General features: G+C 43.2%; 2 protein-coding genes across 2 annotated transcripts in view; one reads left to right on the top strand and one right to left on the bottom strand.

Moving 5' to 3' along the window:
• The window catches only part of SCAMP1 (secretory carrier membrane protein 1), a 156,826-nt gene that overhangs the window by 81,248 nt on the left and 55,855 nt on the right, over positions 1–19,723 (bottom strand). The window lies entirely within an intron of this gene.
• The window catches only part of LHFPL2 (LHFPL tetraspan subfamily member 2), a 58,523-nt gene that overhangs the window by 31,060 nt on the left and 7,740 nt on the right, over positions 1–19,723 (top strand). The window contains exon 2 of the mRNA XM_065739836.1: positions 15,275–16,054. Within this exon, the coding sequence (XP_065595908.1) occupies positions 15,625–16,054 (430 nt within the window). The 5' untranslated portion in view covers positions 15,275–15,624. The remainder of the gene's footprint in view (positions 1–15,274; positions 16,055–19,723) is intronic.

Below are 19,723 nucleotides of genomic sequence, written 5' to 3'. Positions count from 1 at the left end.
GTGGTCAGGGATAGGTAGATTGAAGGTAGTGGAGCACAGTTACTGCTCATCTCCTGCTCTGCTCTCTGGAGAAGAGAAACCTGCAAATTTTGGTAAAAGATAACCTCTGTCTTATAGTTGCTCTATACTGAGCTGCTCAGCCTTTTAAAATATTGCTGCAGGAAGTCTTGGTACTCAGAAGTTCAATGCAAGCATCACCCATGGAGCTGGTGGGCAGTGGTGACAGCTGTTACCAAAACTTGGCATTTGGAAAGTTTTTCCAAATACTGGGGCAAGCAATCAAGATGAATCTCTCTCCTACAAGGTCAGATGCAGTGCCCAGATAGGGCAGAAAGAGCTTCAGGAAAAGACAGCTTGCCACAGAGGCTCCAAGAGCACTGCTTGTCAGCTCTAACCCAGCTGTGCTCACCTTCCAGCTGGCCCCTGGGCACATCCACAGGAGAACCAGCTCTAAGAGGCTCTCATCTTTGCTTTCCAGCAAAACCTTCTTTCTAGGGGAGCTGCAGAAGAATCTAGATTTTGCAATAGTGATGGTATCATCTCAAGTCATGCTATTTTCACTGTTCCAGTTCAGATGAGATCATGATTATCCAAATAATGATTCAGTCCAGTTTAATTTTATGGCCTGTTCTTGCTGTACTGCTCCACAGAAAAGAGGGACAGCTTCTGCTCTTAATCCTGCGCTGTCTTGACTGGTCAGGGAATATCCAAACAAAAATGATTCCAGGAGCAAGGATCCAAAATTATCTCCTCAGTCTGCTCATTTACTTCTGACCAGAAAAGGACTGTACTACCCCAGTGTGAGAGGAAAAATGGCTGGAAAATGTAACTGAAAATTAAATGCAACCAACCAGGGTATTTCTGGAGTTTATCCTACACAAAACACTCAACGAATCTGTCAGTTCTTATTGCAGACAGTGAATTAAGTCTAAAAGAAAAAAAAAAAAACACTCTTTGGTAAAGATGAACATGCTTAATACATCTTACAGTTTCAGAATCTCAGGAGCCTGCTGTGCAAGAGGTGCCAAGCATGATGAACCGCATGTGTTGCAGGCACTGTTCATCCAATAGTGCTTGCAGATGGGCAGGATATTGATGTGCAACTGCTTTGCTTCCATTTTGATTTATTGAATGGATGGCTGAATATATAACAGATCTTTCTTCTTAATGCTTTTGAGATTATGACTCTTGTTGAAGTCAGCTGCTAGGAAATCTTGTGCCTTTGACATAAGCATTTTTACTGGTTAATGCTAAACAAGAACATCAGTGTCTCCTGATCTTTTCTCTCTTTAAATGAAAAATGAATAAATCTCATAGAGCTACTTCTGTGCAGGAAGAATATGAAATTTTATAAGGAAAGATTATTGCCATTTACATTTATATATAATATAAAATGATAAGTCTGTAAAATGTATATTTTTTTGTATTAGTGGAGATCTGAAGGTCAGTAATGGACAGCAATCATTTAAAGCCATTTCAGTACATGAAGTGATGCTTCATTAAAAGCAAAACAAAGACATGTCAGCAAAGGAAACTGGCTGCAGTGGTGACAGTGTTGCCTTGTGGCTCTCTACCTGCATGTTTTTGTCCTCTCCACATTTACAGAGTCCGTTTTTCTTTCCTCTCCTGACGCTTTGGGCCAATCTCATAACATTATCTTTTAGCAGTAAGAGATCATAGACTAACCATTTTGAGGAAGAAAGGAAGAAAGAACAACGTGGATACTCAATGCATTATGTCCCAAATGGTTTTGATTGTTTTTTAGCTTTATCTGAAGAGTTAATTGTGACGTCTTGACATAACCACATAAGCAAGTCTAATAGAAGAGCTGCGTAGTCTGACATAAATTGAAGCCAATATTAGAGGTAATAATCAACCTGAAGGACTGTGGTTTTACAGTCTAAATCAAAGCAGCAGTTCTAAAAAGTGCTTCTGCAGAATTTGATGAGTTTTCTAAGAGATAAATGCACAAACTAGGAAGCTTGTTCTGGATAAATTTGATTTATTTGTTGAGTAAAATACTGTGAGGAGGATTATATGCAAAAAATGCTGCTTTGTGACATTAAAAGACCCTTGTGAATTTCTTAGATAAGGGTATGAGTAAAATTCTGACAAATGTTTTAAGAAAGCATCAGGTCTAGATGTTCTTATTTTCTCTCCATTTTATAACGTCATTACTGATTTATTAAGAGAGTAGATTTATCTACTTAAATTTGTCCTTGATGAAATGACTTGGTTTTGTAGGCTAAATATTAATTAGGAAATGGAATATAAAATTTGAATTGCAGCTGTGTTTTAAAGAAGCAACTAATGCTAAGAATTGCTGTTATCAGTTTAAAAAATGCAATGCACTTTTGAATTCTTTTGGAACTGATAGTTATATGATAGACAGTGGCTAAACCTGCCTCTTGTACTGTGTAAGTACTTTGTACTTTTAGTTTTGTACTGAATTCTATGTTTATATGGAGCTGGAAATGTAACAAGTTGATCTAACAGTTATCATATGTTTAAAGATCATCTTTACAATCCAATTAAGGGGTTGAAACTTACAGAACAGACAGATTCTCTTAAAGCTGTTGGTATGCAGGGATCTGAGAGGTAGATGTCCATTCATGTGTTGGGAGATCTTCAGATACGTAGGTTTGATTTTGATTTATTTGCATTTATCAAGGGGAAGCATAGTCTAGAACTTCACACCTTTTGGCAGTGATACAATCAGATGCTGTGTTTACGCTAGTTTTTAGACTGTGTTTGCTTTCAAGACAATTAACCTGTGAAAGCTTTAAAAAGAAAACTCAGTGTGCAAAAGGGCTGTCTGTCCTGATGTCCACTCCCTAATGTATTATCAGACCTTGCCAAATATCTGCTGTTATCGTATAGCCTTGTTCCATTTAATAAAGTACGCATGTGAGCAGAAGCATCTCGTATAGATGTTATGCCTGAGGTTATATTCTACACTCTAGTTCAATCAGAGGAAAGTTCAGGCTCTTTGTAGAGGTAAGTCTGTCTCTTTGCAAATTAATTTGTATTTCTCTGCAGGATGAACAGACTGCTGTGTAATGTCGCAATGGGAGTTATTTATTTCTCTAGTGAATATGGTAGGAAGAAAGCCATGGTGTAATAACAAAGCTATTTCTCAGTAATGAGGAAAATTGAAGTTTCTGCTGAAGACACAATCTTTTCATTTGATATCATTTGTCATAAGTCCTAATTAGAGGAAAATGAGGAGTGCCTTTGCATGCAGTAAGTCCAGGCAGGAGATTCAAAAAGAATCATCAAATAGTTGGGGATTTTGTTTGAGAGATGACAAGAAAGGCACAATGCATGACACCGAGGAGCATGGCAACCCACTGTAGGTTCAGGATTTGCAATATTAACATTCAGGTTCAGTTCCCAGTGGATACATGAATAAGGAAAATCTCATCTGAAAGACAAGGGATGACTATAATGCCTTTTTCCTTTGATTTTTTTTTTCTATGTGTCTGGAAGGTATAGCCCTACCTTACATGTGTATATTCGTGCACAGCTTCTGTTTTAGTTCTTAGAGTATCTGCAGCAGAGAGAGATGATAGACAATTTTCAGAGAAGGTACAGTTGAGTAGAATGCAGATTTTTTAAACATCTAGTCCTTTTCAGTTTTAAAAATTTCTTTCAGTTACTGATTTTCACAGTTGTATGCATTTTTGAGGATAGAAAAGGATTAGCATGATTCCCTAGTCTAACTACTCATAGTGCACAAAGCAAGCTAGAATTGTACATGACTCAACTCTCAGAAGTATGTCCAATCTTGACTTTGGAATTGAATCCATTTGCTAAAATGAATCACTGGATTCATCTAGTTCTTTGCTTTAAAATTGTTTTCTAGAATTTGAATTACTAGTCAAGATTTTTATAGACTCTTTGCTGTGAGACTCCATTTTAAGCTGAATTGCACATTTCATTCCTTTAATTATTAATTAATGATATATGCAATACTAGAAACATGTTATTTCTTTTCACTCTCAGTGGTTAAATATGGTTAAACAGTTAGCTATTAACTGCAGTTGTACCTCACCTTTAGTAGATATTTGCAGAGATACCATATCTGTATTTCAATAAGTACTTTACCTTTTCCCAGACCAGATAAAACAATCTTCACACACTTTTTTTTCATGTTTATTGTTGTTCATTCTTGCATATTATGTCCAAATACTCAGATGTCTGCACACAAAGGTGTGTGTGGTTGCGTGCTAGCTCTGATCCATCATGACCCTTTCAGTTCTCGAGTGTCAGTACCAATTCTTCTCAGCTCCCACATAACCAGAATTCAGTGTTTGCTCAAGAAGGGCATTTCTGGCACATATTCTGATTTGTACATTTTACTGAGCTAAGGCGCTCGTGCATATTGATTTTTAGGAGTATGTTTTGTTTTCAATTTGAATGACAGGGAAATTAAATGAATGCATACATTTTGAAATGTGACAGGTGTATCGTACATGTGCCAGCTCCTGGTTTCGTTGGTAAGTCAACTGATGGTGGTTTGCTGGAGGGAATGACGCAGAATATTGCTTGCAGGAATAAGCAGTGAGTCACACTGAAACAAGCTGAGTTTTACTGGGTGGTTCTCAAGCTGCATGTCTTATCTCAGCAGAACAGCCCATCCCATGGTGTTTGCCCCAGCAGCAGATTCACAACCATTGCAGTTACTCTGCTAAGTGTCCGCAGTGGGGAAGGGAATACAGCACCATCATCCTTTTGAGAGTTAATTAGAGCTTGTTTTTCCAAAACAGCTTCTCTTCCCTTCAGTTTGAGAGACTGTTCCTTCCTAAACAGTTCTTGTGTCTTTGATCTCGTGTTCACAAGAATTTCCTTGTCATAGTATTGTCTTTATAATAAGCAATTCTCCAGAGCTTTCTGAGAAGTGGCATAATAGTCATTCTTTCATTTCCTGTGTGTTTTTCTCACTTGTCTCTTATTAAACAATAAACAATATATTCTATAATAAATATCATAATGAAATATTAATAAATTATCAAGAGCATTTCCAAATCTGTCACAGTGAACTCGTGGGATTGAATTGCTTTTCACATCAAGCACAGATTCCAAGTATTTTTGGGCCGATGTTCTAGCTCATGTACACACTATTAACTATTTAAACAGTGAAAGCCTGGCTTCCTTTTAAGGTAAAATTTCTTAGCACAAAAATAGCAAGGTTTTGTTTGCTATCAAATATTAGTGATACTTTCCTTCTGACTTCTCACTTTCCTCCCAGACACTTTTTCTCCATGCGCACCTCAAAGTCCTTTAGAAGCTGTAATTAAGAGATACTACAAGTTGTGATTACACTCCAGTATTTGAGTCTTCTTGATGGATGTAATATTTGAGGTGACAAGAAAGGGTGCTTCTGATGAGATGCTTACAATATTGAGAATTCAGTGACCTAGTGGGAAAGTAAGAAAGGAAACTCACGATTCCACTCCCAGTTGGTGAATTCCTGAGCAGTTAGACTATCAGTAATTGTAGCCAAGATTGCTCCCTTAGTGATGATTTTTTATGTGATGTGTAATTTTCTCTTGAGATACAACAATAGAAATACAACACATTAGCTTTTCTTTGCCTCATAAGTTTTAATAAATTTTGGAATTACAGAAGATCTTGAGTAAGTTTTCAAAACATAATGTAATGGCTGAAGGTTTAAGGACTTTTGTAAATAAATATGAAGCAATGGAACAAATCTCCTACATGAAAATTTGCAGTTTAGGAGAGATGTTGGAAATCCAAGTTAGTTTGATCTCCTCTCAGTGTGGGAGCAATATGCAAAGTTTTGTCTGGATGAGAAAAGGGGAAATGAGTCCTGTGTTTAAATCTCCCCTGCAGTTGGTCTGAAAAATTTGGAATCTCTTGTTCTTTTAGTAATTTTTCAGCGATGTATTGGCCCTGTTAAAGTCAGTGGGAGTCCTGCCACAGATTTTAATGAGGTCAGAAAGAGAATGGTGCATTTCAACTGTTTTTTTTTTTTTTTTAAGTTGAAATAATTTTCGTATTTATTTCATCTAAAGTGATTTATTTGAGATACAGATCCACTTGCAATTAAATAGCATTTTCTGTAGCATAGTAGGAGGGAACTTGTTTACAAGATGGGATGGAACAACTTCGCACTACATCAGAAGAACAACAGTCACTGTTGGAGATTTATTTTTTTTTAAGCCTTTTGTCATACATAAAATTTGGACATTTTGGCACATGAGTATTCAACCATTCAGCTAAAGATTTCACATCTACAAGCTCCGTCTTTTTTAGGTAAACTGAAATAAATAGAGCATAATTCAAATGTAATACAAGGAAATAAGAAATTGGTAATGATAATTCAGTGAATTTTAACTAATCTGCAAAATAATTTAATTATGCTTCACATACTGCATCATGCCAACATGACTCAGACATGATGCATTCCCTGTTAGCAGTGAAACATAGAATCATAGAATGGCTTGGACTGGAGGGGACCTCAAAGATCAAGTTCCAACCCCACTGCCATGGGCAGCGTTGCCAAGCACTAGATCATGTGCTAGGTCAAGTACTAGATCAGATTGCCTAGGACCCGCAGCCTGGCCTCCAGAGATGGGGCATCCACAACCTCTCTGGGCAGTCTCTTCCAGCACCTCACCACTCTCTCACTAAAAAACATCGGCCTGACATCTAGTCTAAATCTCACTTCCTTTAGTTTAAAACTATTACCCCCTTGTCCTGTCACTATCTACCCTTGTAAAAAGTTGATTTTCCTTGTGCTTATAAACTCCCTTACAATATTGGAAGGCCACAGTGAGATCCCCACAACCTTCTCTTTTCCAGGCTGAACAAGCACAGTTCCTTCAGCCTGTTTTCATAGGAGGGGTGCTCCAGCTCTTGGATCATTTTTGTGGCCCTCCTCTGGACCCTTTCTAAAAGATCCACATCTTTCTTGTGCTGGGGGCCCCAGACTTGGACATAGTGTTCCAGACAGGGACTCACAAGGGCAGAGCAGAAGGGGACAATCACCTCCTTCTCTCTGCTGGCCATCCCTCTTCTGATTGAACCCAGGATACCATTGGCCTTCTGGGCTGCAAGTGCACATTGCTGTCTCATGTTAGGGGTCCTGGTTGATGAATAACTTAAGTCCTTCTCAACAGGGCTACTCTAAAGTCATTCTTCTCCTAGTTTTATACATATCTGGGATTACCTTTGCCCGGGAGCAAAACCTTGCATTCTGCTTTGTTTAACCTGATTAGGTTCACAAGAGCCCACCTTTCAAGTTTATCAAGGTCCATCTGGATGGCATCCCTCTGTGGTATCTACAGCACTTCTCAACTTGGTGTCATTAGCAAACTTGCTGATGGTGCACTCAATCCCAATAGCTATGTCTTTGATAAAGATGTTAAAGAGTACTGGTCCCAAGACACACCCCTAAGAGACACTGCTTGTTACTGGCCTCCATTTGGTCATAGAGTCACTAACCACAGTCCTCTGGCTGCAACCTTCCAGCCAATTCCTCATCCTTCAAACAGTCCACCCTTCAAATCCATATCTCTCTATTTTAGTGATAAGGATGTGGTAGGAGACCATGCCAAAAGTCTTGCAGAAGTCAAGGGAGATTACGTTAGTTGTCTTCTCTTTATCCTCCAATGCCATCACTCCATCATAGAAGGCCACCAGACTGGACAGGTGAAACACTCCCTTGGTGAAGGCATGTTGGCTGTCTTGGATCAGCCACTCAATGGAGTTAAGTCCAGCTGGCGTCCTGTAATGAGTGGTGTCCCCCAAGGGTCAGTTTTGGGGCCCATCTTGTTTAATATCTTTATTGATGACCTAGACGAGGGAATTGAGTGTAAGCTCAGTAAGTTTGCAGATGACACAAAGCTGGGAGGATGTGTCAAACTGCCTGAGGGTAGGGAGGCCCTTCAGAGGGATTTGGATAGGCTGAACAGCTGGGCTGAGCAAAATGGGATGAGGTTCAATAAGACCAAGTGCCGGGTCCTGCACTTTGGCCACAATAACCCCATGCAATGCTATAGGCTTGGGGCAGAATGGCTTGAAGAATGTAGAGAGGAAAAGGACCTGGGGGTGTTGGTTGATGCTCGGCTCAACATGAGCCGGCAGTGTGCCCAGGTGGCCAAGAAGGCCAACGGCATCCTGGCCTGTATTAGAAATAGTGTAGCCAGCAGGAGCAGGGAGGTGATCATCCCCCTGTACTCAGCTCTGGTGCGGCCGCACCTCGAGTACTGTGTTCAGTTTTGGGCCCCTCACTACAAGAAGGACATTGAGGCCCTGGAGCGTGTTCAGAGAAGGGCAACAAAACTGGTGAGGGGCCTGGAGCACAAGTCTTATGAGGAGCGGCTGAGGGAGCTGGGATTGTTCAGTCTGGAGAAGAGGAGGCTCAGAGGAGACCTTATTGCACTCTACCACTTCCTGAAGGGGGGTTGTGGTAAGGAGGGGGTCGGCCTCTTCTCCCTGATAAGTAATGACAGGACGAGAGGGAATGGCCACAAGTTGCGCCGGGGAAGATTTAGATTAGACCTGAGGAAGCATTTCTTTTCTGAAAGAGTGGTCAGGCACTGGAATGGCCTGCCTAGGGAGGTGGTTGAGGCACCATCCCTAGCGCTGTTCAAGAAGCGTTTAGATGAGGTGCTAAAGGACTTAATTTAGTAGTTGGGTAGAGATAGTGATAGGAGGATGGTTGGACTAGATGATCTTATAGGTCCTTTCCAACCTTATGAACTTATGAACTTCTCTCTTATGTACCTTAACATGTCACCCAGGGGGATCTGTTCCATGATGTTTCCATGCACAGAGGTAAGGCTCACTAGCCTGTAGTTCCTCGAGTCCTCCTTTCTCCCTTTCTTGTAAAAGGGAGTGATGTTTCCCTTTTTCCTGTCCCCAGGGACTTCACCTGACAGCCACAACTTTTCAGTGATGGTGAGTGGCTCAGCAGCAACATTGGCCAGCTCCCTTAGCACCCTGGCATACATGTTGTCCAGCCCTATGGATTTGTACACATTCAGACTTGTGAACTGGTCTTGGATTTGCTCCACCCTTACAGCGAAGGGGAAGTTTTCTCCCCTATTCCCACCTAGGGGTTCAGGGATGTGAGGATCAGGGATGTGAGAATCCTGGCTGCCATTGAGGACTTAGGCAAAGAACTCTTTGAATTTCTAAGCCTTCTCTGTATCTGTTGTAGCCGGTTTTCCTTTCTTGTTAAGCTGGGGAGGTATGCTTTCTTTGGCCTGTCTCTTCTGACCTAGAATCCCTTCTTGTTCTTAGCATCCCTCACCAAGTTCACTTTTGCCTGTGCCTTGGCTTTCCTTATCCTATCTGCAAGTCGAGACAGCATCATTTGTATTCTTCCCAGATGACACACCCTTGCTTCTACTGCCTGTACTTGCTCTTCTCTTCCCTCAGTTTGACCAGCAGATCCTTGCCAAGCTATACTGGTTTCCTGCTTCCCCTACCTCTGAGGGATGGAATGCTCTTGCACTCTTAGAAAGACATCCATGAAGACTAGCCAGCTTTCTTCCATTATTTTGTCTCTAAGGACTTCTTCCCAGGAGACCTTGTCCAACAAGTCCTTCAAATACCTGAAATTTGCTGTCTTGAAGTTCAGGATCCTCACCCCACTCTTTGCGAAGCCCACATTCTTCAAGGTTGTGGGGCATGGTTGCTGCAGCTCAGACTGCCCCTGTCATAGTATCTTTAACAGTTTCCGCTGCACTTAGGAGCACTAGGTCCAGCAGTGCTTCACCCCTGATTGGTCTGTTCAATACTTGAACCAGAAAGTTACTGTCAGTGCACTCCAGGAGTTTCCTGGATCACTTGCAGCTCACTGTGTTGTCATGCCTGCGGATATTTGGGTGATGGAAATCCTTGACTGGGATGAGAGCCTGTGAGCATAAAACTTCATGTAGCTGGTGCAGGAAGGTCTCATCAACAAGCTCCTCTTATTCAGGTAGCTGCTAGTAGACCCCAACCGCCAGCTGTCCTTTATTATATAGGCAAACCTGTCTTTGAATAGAATATGGAATGTTTTCAGCAACCTGTCACAATAATGCACTCATCAACAGCCCTGAGCAGTTTCATAATAGTTTATATTTATAATATAAAATATTTATAATATGCAAGCATCTACTCCCTTCAGTTCACAAGTGACGACTAATCAAAGCTTTGCTTTCAGTTCTTCAAGCGAAAGGTTCTGTTCCTCGTAAGGATTATTACTTTTGCAGGTAATAATTTGAAAATAAGATGGTGGATGGAGTGAGGAGAGAATCCTTCTTTTGTTGTATGATGTGTGGCTGAAGTTATGCTACTACTTCAGTTTTAAGCCACCTGCTCCTATTTATTTTGGTGACTGAAATCTGTTCCATTTAAAAAACAAAAGAAGGACACACTGAAGTATCTAAATGCCTTGCCTCTTCATGACCCAGGTGTTTCCTGTGGTGAGTGTGTGCTGCTTAGTGTCAGCAGATCTCCTTATGGCCTGCAGTGAGAGCGTACTCCTAACCTTCTAGGACAACTTGTTTTTCCTTAAGAACTAATCCTCATCCGTGTTCTATTTTGGGAGGAGGATATGATGAGTATACCTCTTCTTACACCTGCATGTTGCATATGCATCTGCGGGGATAGCCCTTTGGCAAAGTGACTTGATCTTCATGGTGGTATCTCCTGAGAAACAGTGCTTCTCCAAACAGCTCCTCTTGCAGGAACGCACATCCCACAGGGGGGGCAAGTGCCATCGGAGCTGACTCTCATGATAACTATTCTTTCTCCTGCTTTATTCCTCTTTCCTTATCCTCTCATCCACTAGCTCCTGGGTTATTCTGCCTTCTTTGTCTTCAGCCCTTGGGGTAGCAAACCTATTTGTTGTGTATCATTCGCCCAATAAGTGAGTCTCAGCTGTGAGCTGTCCCTGCTTGCTGGGCAGAGTGAGCCTCCAGCTGACCACTCGCCTGTGAGAGCACTAAGGAAGGAGCTGCCTAGCATAGCAGCCTGCACTGACCTGGATAGGGGTCAGTCTGGTCAAGTGATCAACCCTTGGTGTGTGAGCCTCAGTTTGCTTTAAATGGTAAGTGTGCAAGCAAAAATCAGCATAAAAAGGAGCTATTTGCACTCCGGTGGTTCAAAGCATTCTCACAGTGTTTGTAACTGCCAGTGAACAATGTTTCAGAGAAAGTAGAAGCTGTGCTTCTAGGATTTTCAAATTTTTGATTATGAGATGCTCAAGCTTGTGTTTTGTAAACAAGATTCAGAAGCTCCTCTGCATTGCTGTGCTTTGTACTGTGGCAAACGTTAGAATAAAAGCTGTAAGTGTGCCTGGATTTATTTTACAAACTGGGGTCATTTCAGCAATCTGTGTGGCCTTCTATTCAGCTGTTTGTTTAAGCCAAGCCAAAAGCCACTTATCTAAAGATGATTTATTCTCACTCTTGAGCTGATAGAACCAGGCTGGGAAGGGCAATGGCTGTGCTGTAGGGCTTGGTATGAGCCCCCTCCAGTCAAACTCTTAAGGAGAGCATAAAGGACTGGCCATAACATTGTTCTGGAAGGTACTTGCGGTACTCTTGTGCTTTGCTTGTAAGACACTTTTTAAAATAAACAGCAGTGGTATGTGATTGACTCAGATTGGAACTTTGCAGCTGTTCCTTTCCATCTGTGTGGTATGCCAGAGCAAAACTCTCCAGCTCAACATCTCTAAAATCAAAAACTTAAATATTATAATCTGGATCAGCTTCTGACCTTCTGGTTTTGGCAGCAAAAGCAAAATGGAGGCAAGTGTGATTCTTCATCTAGTTCAGAAAATTAGATGTTATTTACTTAGAATATAGCAGGGCTGTGTAATAAAAGGCAATGGCTAAAAATTCTTAGCGAGAGACGTGTAAGTATAACTTGAAGTATAATATCTGGCTGTCAAAATTGTGTCTAAAGAGAAAGAAAAATGTAGTGATGTTTTAAGCTTTGTTTGTTTTGTTACATTAAAGCAACCAAAGTAATTTGTTTGCATTCAGTATTATCCTCTCTGGTTGCTGTGAGGACCAAATATCTTTTAACTTTGTTAGACTTCACCTAATGCAGAATTTGACCGCGAGGAGCAGAATAACTGACACTGAAGGTTTACTTTCTTGATACTTTTGTCTTCATCCCTTAAAAAATAATTTGGGGTTTGCTGCTGCCCTACCATTTTTGGAGGGGCACAGTGGGCTGAAAAGACTTAAATTTTAAAACACCTTCTCTCCCCTCCAAAAAAAACCCTGTGGTGTGTCCAACTGCAGTGGCTGGCTGAGGAGCTGGGCTGGGCTATGGGGTGGTGGCCAGGGACCTTTCACAGCACCCACATGGATGATCACAGCAGTAAAAATAAGGGCAGACCCAAACGGCCAGGGGGTGGGCCTGCAGAAAGAAGTTTGCCTCCACAATGAGAGTTAATTTGAGTGAGATAATAGCAAAGGGGTTAAAGAACTGTTGTATATTTTGAATTCAGGCTGTCAAGGCAAATATTTTGACAGTCTCTCAGAAGTGGATATTGAGTGGCATGCTGTGAAGAACATACAGCTTTGTCATGGAAAAAGTTTGTCAAGGGATGGGAAACTGAGAGGTGGAATAAACAGCTAGTTTTCAGCCTGGAAAGAGAGTAGCTTGAGTTTCTGTACAGCAAAAAGGGGAGAAAAGGGGCAAGTAGTATGCTGTAGGGCAGCTTCACAAAGCACAGAGTTCCGTAGTGCTGATATATAGTGTGTGTGTTACATTGGAGCTGTGTGACAACTGGGTAGGTTCATTTGGAAATTCAGGGTGATACCTGCAAAAATGTTAGCTACAGTATGACCTCTCTCCACTGAGTCTGAGCCAGAAATGTTCCTGCCCTTCTCCTGACCTCTGAACCATACTCCTTCATGTGTTTTTGTCCTCTGACCTATATCAAGAGATGTGGGGAGCAGCACTCACGTTCAGCTTATCATCAGAACAGATTTATCTGTGTGCTCTTGTGAATAACCGTGGGCTGCTCTGCCAGAATAAAGTGGTAGCTACCTGTGCAAAGCTGGGTTGTGAAGGTTTCATTGGGAAGTTTAAGTGTGACCGGAGGAGCTGTTGTTACTCGTGATGCTTATAAACTTTCACATGCCATGTTTCACATGAATGTTTCACAGTGTAGCAAAACTAGGAAGTATATGTCCCAGGGAAGTCCTATTGACACTGTTTTGATATCATTTTTGAGCATACAGTTCTGCTCATGCATTGACTTTTCTGGAGGTAATCATACATTAACGCGTTACCACTATGTATTCTCGTTGCATTCTAAGTGAACAGAAACCAGTGGTGTGTGTACTTTTCCTTATGATGCTAATAACACATTCACCATTCTTTATTAGTGACACGTATTATGGCTTCCAATGTTCATTTGGAATATGAACTTTATTCTCTTCTGTGTTCAGTAAACAGCATTTTATAATTTTATGTTGGTACAGAGTGAAGTGTACCAGCAGTGATTCAACTGCCAGGTCCTTTGCACCTCAGTTGGAAATACAACTGATTACAAAGATGAGTTTAACAGGAGTGGTGCTTACACAAAAATACAGATTCTTTTTGGAACTTCTCTTAAAAAATAAAGGTGTTTTCTATTAAATTGTCTTTAATCATGCCACTGACATAAGAAGCATGTATACTTTTCCTACATTCCAGTTGTTATTTAAAGTGGAAATTCTGAGAGAATTAACTTTTTTTTTTCCTTTGGCAGGCTGACACTTCAGTTCTCTGTTATTACAAAGGGTGTATTCGAGTCATTGGTATGTCAGGTTGCTTGAAATCTCAGTGTTTTCCCCAGCTTTTCCAGAATTAAATAAATGGAAAAAGAGCTAAACGATTGTCACAGTACAGATAAATGCACAACTAGAAGTGTAATAATCTACTTAGTAAAGTCGTGAAATTAGTTGTCTGAGTGTCAGACATGCATTGTAGATTTGGGCTTTCTTTCTGGTGCTCTCTGATGTTTTTCTGTAGTTGGCCAGTGGCAACAGAGAAGCTGAAAATTGCAGGCTTTGTTCTAAGCACAATACCGGGCAGGATATGCAGGATCATCCAGCGGAAAAACAGGCAGCATGGTAACCAGGAACTGAGGGAGGTGAAATTCAGTTGTGGGCATGGAAGGTTAAGTGCCCACCTCTGGAATGGAGGGGTCTGCATGTTGAGATAGGGAAGAAGAGAGATGCTGTGAATGGTTCATAAATCCTAGTGTAGGAAAGAGAAGAAATTGTTGTATGCAATTCTGAGTTTTTTGAAGTCGTGGTGTTTTGTGTTTGTTTGTTTGTTTTTCACTTCCACATTCAGTGGGACTAGGATTCGACCACTGGGGTCAAAAACTCCTAAAAAATTAAACACCAACTCCATTACTCCTTGACAAAGCTAAAAGAGAGGAGGATGGGAGTATCTTTTTTTCAGATACCTGCTAACCTCTCTGTATTTGGAAGAGATGAGGTGATGAGGCACTGTTTGCTTCTCAACTTTTTGCCTTTGGTCGCTTTCTTTTCCTGTGAGTAGACTCGGGAGTGGTGCGCTCCCTTAGCTGAGGAGCAGCACGAGTGCATCTCCTGCTCTCCCCCTCTTTCCAAGTGACACATTTTGAGTTTAAGCGCGGAGCCATGTGTGTTGATCCATCTGTTATTTTAAGGAAAGCTTCTGGGTATGAGTTAGAAGATCTCGGACTGCCTCTTGTTCCAAGGGAAGCGTAGCTCTGGGAACGTCCCCAGCAACCGCCGCAGGCAGCAGACGGACGGGGAGCCCTGGGTTGGGTCGCACCGTGCTCCTGGCCGACCGAGGGCTGCGGGGAGGGGCTCGGTGTCCCGCGGCGGCTGGGCAGCCCCACGTCCCGAGGCCCCGCTGCCTTTCCCCGCGGTGCGCCCGTCCCCGCCCACATCCCCGCGAGGCAGCGGCTGTAAAACCGCTTAAACGCGTCCAAGCGCTCCGCTGGGCCGCTGCCAGCGGCCGTGGTAATTCCAAGCAGGGGAAGATGATGTGGGCGTGCTGCGGGAGTGGGTGGGACCGGCCCGCGGCCCGAGGCTTCACTGGCAGCGCGCTCGGACCGAGCGGGTGCGTGATCGCCGCTGGGCAGCCGGGGCGGTCGGTCCCCGGGACCAGGCGGGAGGTTGCGGTGCGCACGGAGAGCTGCACAGTGTGGATGTGGATGTGGATGCGCGCAGGCCTTCATCTTGGCTGTGGGGTGTGCGGACGTGGAGGCGCGACGGTTTTTTATGCGGCTGATGTGGTCTCTTCTCTCCCGTAGGTGCGTGATGTCAGTCGAGCAGCGGGCAGTCCCCGCGGCTTTCCCCGCCGGCCCGGAGCGTCATGTGCCACAATGAGCAGTAACAGTGCGCTTCGGAGCTCAGCATCCCTGCAAGAAAAAAGGAGGAACTGAGTGGAGAGGACAAATGCCTGTACTGCTCGCAAAACTCGTAGCAGTTCACTTTTTCTCCCGAGGAGTTTTGTCTTGGCTGCTGTGAGAGCCGAAAGAGCAAGCGGAGCTGCGGCAGCTTTCCTCGTGGTCCCTTTTCTCTGCTTTAATTGAACTTTTTCCCCCGTCGTGCCCGGATTTAAGACCGCCAGCTGCACCGTTTGCAAGCAGCGCACACCAATATGTGTCATGTCATTGTAACGTGTCGGTCGATGCTATGGACTCTCCTGAGTATCGTGGTGGCTTTCGCGGAGCTCATCGCTTTCATGAGCGCGGACTGGCTGGTCGGCAAAGCCAAGCCGGTCAGCACCGAGGACACGGACAACAGAACGGGAGGGCAGCAGGAGCCCTACCGCCCGACGCTGGGCATCTATGGGCGCTGCACAAGGATCTCCCACATGCAGCTCTCCAGGCGAGATACGCTTTGCGGCCCTTACGCCGAAAACTTCAGTGAGATTGCCAGTGGGTTCTGGCAGGCAACCGCTATTTTCCTTGCTGTGGGAATCCTGATCCTCTGCGCCGTGGCGTTCGTGTCTGTCTTTACTATGTGTGTGCAGAGCATTATGAAGAAGAGTATTTTTAATGTCTGTGGGCTGCTACAAGGGATTGCAGGTACGTGAGCTTTGAGAGCAACTAGAAGTTCTAATTTTTGCGCTGTTCAGCTAGAGAAACACAGCAATTCTGTGCTGTCTACAAGGAGATCTCACTAGACAGACCCAGACTGATTCTATATGCTGGTGTTGATTCAAACACAGCTGAAATTTATAGCTACACAGCATGTAATACATTGACATTGGCGGCAGGATTGCAGTCTGTTGTATGCCAAAATGAACTGGCCAGTGTTTCTTTTGTTTGCTGTTCAGCGCTTTCCCTCTGTGTGAATTTCTTTCTGTAACAAAAACTTCTCTCCTTTGTTACCAGCAGAGAGCAAAGTTAATCCTCGTCCATCTCCCTCTCACTACTTCGGTGACTTCTCCTTAGTCCCAGGGCAGTTCAGGTGCCCCATGACTGAGGAGAGAGCAAACACTCCAGGACAGGGCCCGCAGCTGAACACTCAGCTCTCCAGGTTTCATGCTAAGCCATTTCCTTCAAGGGCGTGCACTTGACAAGTCATACCTGCCAGTAAACTTTCCCCTTGGTCAGCTCACCGCGCTGTTCAGCTGCAGTCACAGAGCTCTGTGAGCTTATCTTTTAGTGGTCTGATTGTACTTTGCCTGAAATGATGAATTCATTCTAGATGTGTCGTGTTTATAACGTAGCTTTACAAGGATTAAGTAACTGTAACGCAGACGGAAGCTGGAAAGCCCTAGGCAGAGCAGCGTGTAGCTTTCTGTGGTCACTAGGGCTGGTTCTGTATGCCAGTTCTGTGCTTTGTGGTGTGTGCATGGGGTGGTCTGAAGGAGAAGAATGGTCCTGCCACAATCGGCTACCCTCGGGGAGTGGCGAGGAAGGCAGCAGTGGCACAGGCTGCTTCTGCCTTCCCTCTTGGTGGTGCTCTTAACCAGATGTTTTCAATTCATACAGTGGTTTGGCTACAGCAGAAGTGAGGAGTTGGGACTTGTTTGCTGGAAGGAAGAGTCCGTCTTGACCACTCCTTGCCAGGACAGTGGCAGCCCTAGTGCTGACTGAGCCTTGATGGGTGTCCCAACTGGTCCCTCGCTTGGACAAGGGCTGTGCTCCTCTTCCTCTGAGCACAGAGGACACAGCTGGGATCACAGCCGACACTGGCTCTGAAAGCACCCTAAAGCAGTATGAAAGCATATGGGTTATTTTGTATCACCCACAACAAGGTTTGTGTGTTTGGGCCAGAATTAGGTCCCTACATTGGCTCACGCTGCTTCTGGTCAGGCTTTGGGAGCAGATGAATATCCTTCAAATAAAAATGATACATTTTGCAGCAATTCCCCCTGGTTCACAGAACTACCAGCACCAGCACGACAAATAAGCAGCTCTGCAGTGCAAATTAGAGCTAGTGGAAGGTTTTAGCTCCTTGATTTCTTACCCTGTACTTCAGAAATAATCCACGAAACCTGTTTTTTTTAAGAGATGACATCTTTTCATTTGAAGTTATGTTTGTGTGAGAGTTTGGTTACCAGCATAAGCAGATGTTTGTTGCATCACACTCGTGCCTGTTGAGAAGATAACCATGCTTATGGTTCCAGTGCCATCTCAAGATAGATATAGTCTAGCACCAGAGTAGGCTGCAAGTAGATTCTTGTAGCTTAGTGAACGGTTCTGGAAGGCATCTATTTGTGAATAGATAGGACAGTATTAGGTTTTAATACCAAACCAGCTGTGCCTGTAGAGGAAGGCATTGAACAATATGGTAGACAATATGTCTGTTATGTGAAGAGATAGTGGAGTCCTTTTTATGAGCTGTATTGAGAAGAGAAGCTCTTTTTTTTTTCCTACAATTTAGATAAATGACACAGCATGAAACTGGGTAATTGAAAGGTCACGTTACTGAAACTGTTGCTATGAGAAATACCTCTGCCAATATTTTGCAGCCAGGCACCTTGTGGCTAGCAACTCATTTTCTCAAGATTAATTTTATTGGGTCCACTGCTACTCTTGTGCCAGTAGCATTACAGCATCTGCTTACTTAGTTGAAAGTATTTTCCGTATGACTTATCACAGCTGTTAATTTCAACTTTCTTTGTTCCTCAGTTTTGAAAAACACTTATGCGTGTTTTTAGCAGTTGTTGGCCTGGTTAGTCTGTACAAGGATTATAATGTGTGAACTAAAGCCTTGGCCAGAGAACAGCTTGACAAAGGTCTGTGTGCTTGTCTTCAGCTTCAAATGTGAACTACTACTTTTGTTAGGATAAAGAATTCACAAATCATGTTGTTTATCAGCATATATCAGCCCAATATTTTTAAGCATGTCAAACATCTCATTTTCAAAGATGAGATGCACCCACACAGAGCCGTCTACAGGAACTGGGGATCTCACAGACTTAATCTCATTTAAAATCTCAATATCTTTGCTATGGAGATTTAATATAATTAAAAACATACAGCAAGTTAGTTTATTCCTGGAATTCATCACGAAGAAACAATAACAGACACCAGATATATCTTTTCTGTCTAGCAACAGTGGTTGTGACCTAGGTGATGCCTATGGTGAAATTACAAACACAAAGCCACATCTTTTTATATGGTCCTTCAGCAAACTCTCATTTAGGCCAGAGGGTAGGAGGCATGCACATATCTGGTCCACAGAGCTTTTGTCATTGTTGTTGCAGAAAATTAGAAATAAAAAACTATACAGGAAGAAAATAACAGCTTCTGTTTGAAACCTTATAATTAGTTGTAATAGGGCACGACCTTTTACCACTGGCTTTCCGGCTGCAGCGTCTTTCACTCTGAACTTGCAGAAGTAGTCATCAGAGGTCCTGGTTTTGGAAATGTTTGCAGATTGTTCCACCTGGAAAGGAATATTTTCCCTGCATTAGAGAGTGCAAAGAAAGGAGCCATGTAATTAAATAGGTAAATACTATCCAGCAGCAAGAAGTCCAGGCGGAGTTTCATTTGAACATCTCTGTGGGGAAAGTAGAGACCAGAAGAGGGCCAGGATGTGAAGGCTCGTGGCTGTGGAGCACTTAGGGTATTTGTGCATGTTGTCAAGAAGCATTGCTGTGTCAAAGAAGCCAAGCTGGTGGACAGGGAAGCACCACGCACGCTCACGCTGCTGCCCGCAGGTGACTGAGGCTGCTGCTTGGCTGGGAGCCTGGGCAGGAGGGAAGCGGAGCCAGAGCAGTTCAGCCTTCAATGGCAAGGGAACTTCTTGTTTGTCTTTCTAAAATGCAGAGCATGCATTTTTCAAAAGCATATTTCCTCTTGGATTCATCTTAGAATTTTTCTTTTCTGATGCCAGAATTCTGAATTCTTGGGGTGGGAAGAAAGAAAAAGGGGCCGGGGGGTGGGTTCTAATGGAAATCCTGATGGTCTGAACTGCCCCTGCTGTCTGCGGTATAGTGCTTCCTGTAACCTATATGGCCAGCTGCCAGCATGACAGCCAATACACACATGGTTGCAGAAAGTTCAAGCTAAGGGGACTGCTGGTTTGGAGCAAGAGGAAGTGTGCCAGGGAAGGAAAACGAGTTCCAGTGCTGAACTGCTATTTAGCCTGAGGGACAGTGTTAAGAATTACTCAAAGGACAGTTAAAGAAATAAAGTGAAGGTTTCAGTGTTCAGTTAGATTTGGAAGTCAGCTTGCCTCCTGTACTACCATGATTGTCTCAGGGATCAGCAGACACTCGGCAGATTCTCAGTGTGAAG

This window comes from Cyrtonyx montezumae, unplaced genomic scaffold (genome assembly GCF_038088225.1).
Source record: "Cyrtonyx montezumae isolate F1298 unplaced genomic scaffold, pur_monq_1.0 scaffold_25, whole genome shotgun sequence".
In the NCBI taxonomy this organism is placed as follows: domain Eukaryota; kingdom Metazoa; phylum Chordata; class Aves; order Galliformes; family Odontophoridae; genus Cyrtonyx; species Cyrtonyx montezumae.
Note: the sequence above shows the minus strand (reverse complement) of the source record. Positions and strands in the feature narration are given on the sequence as shown.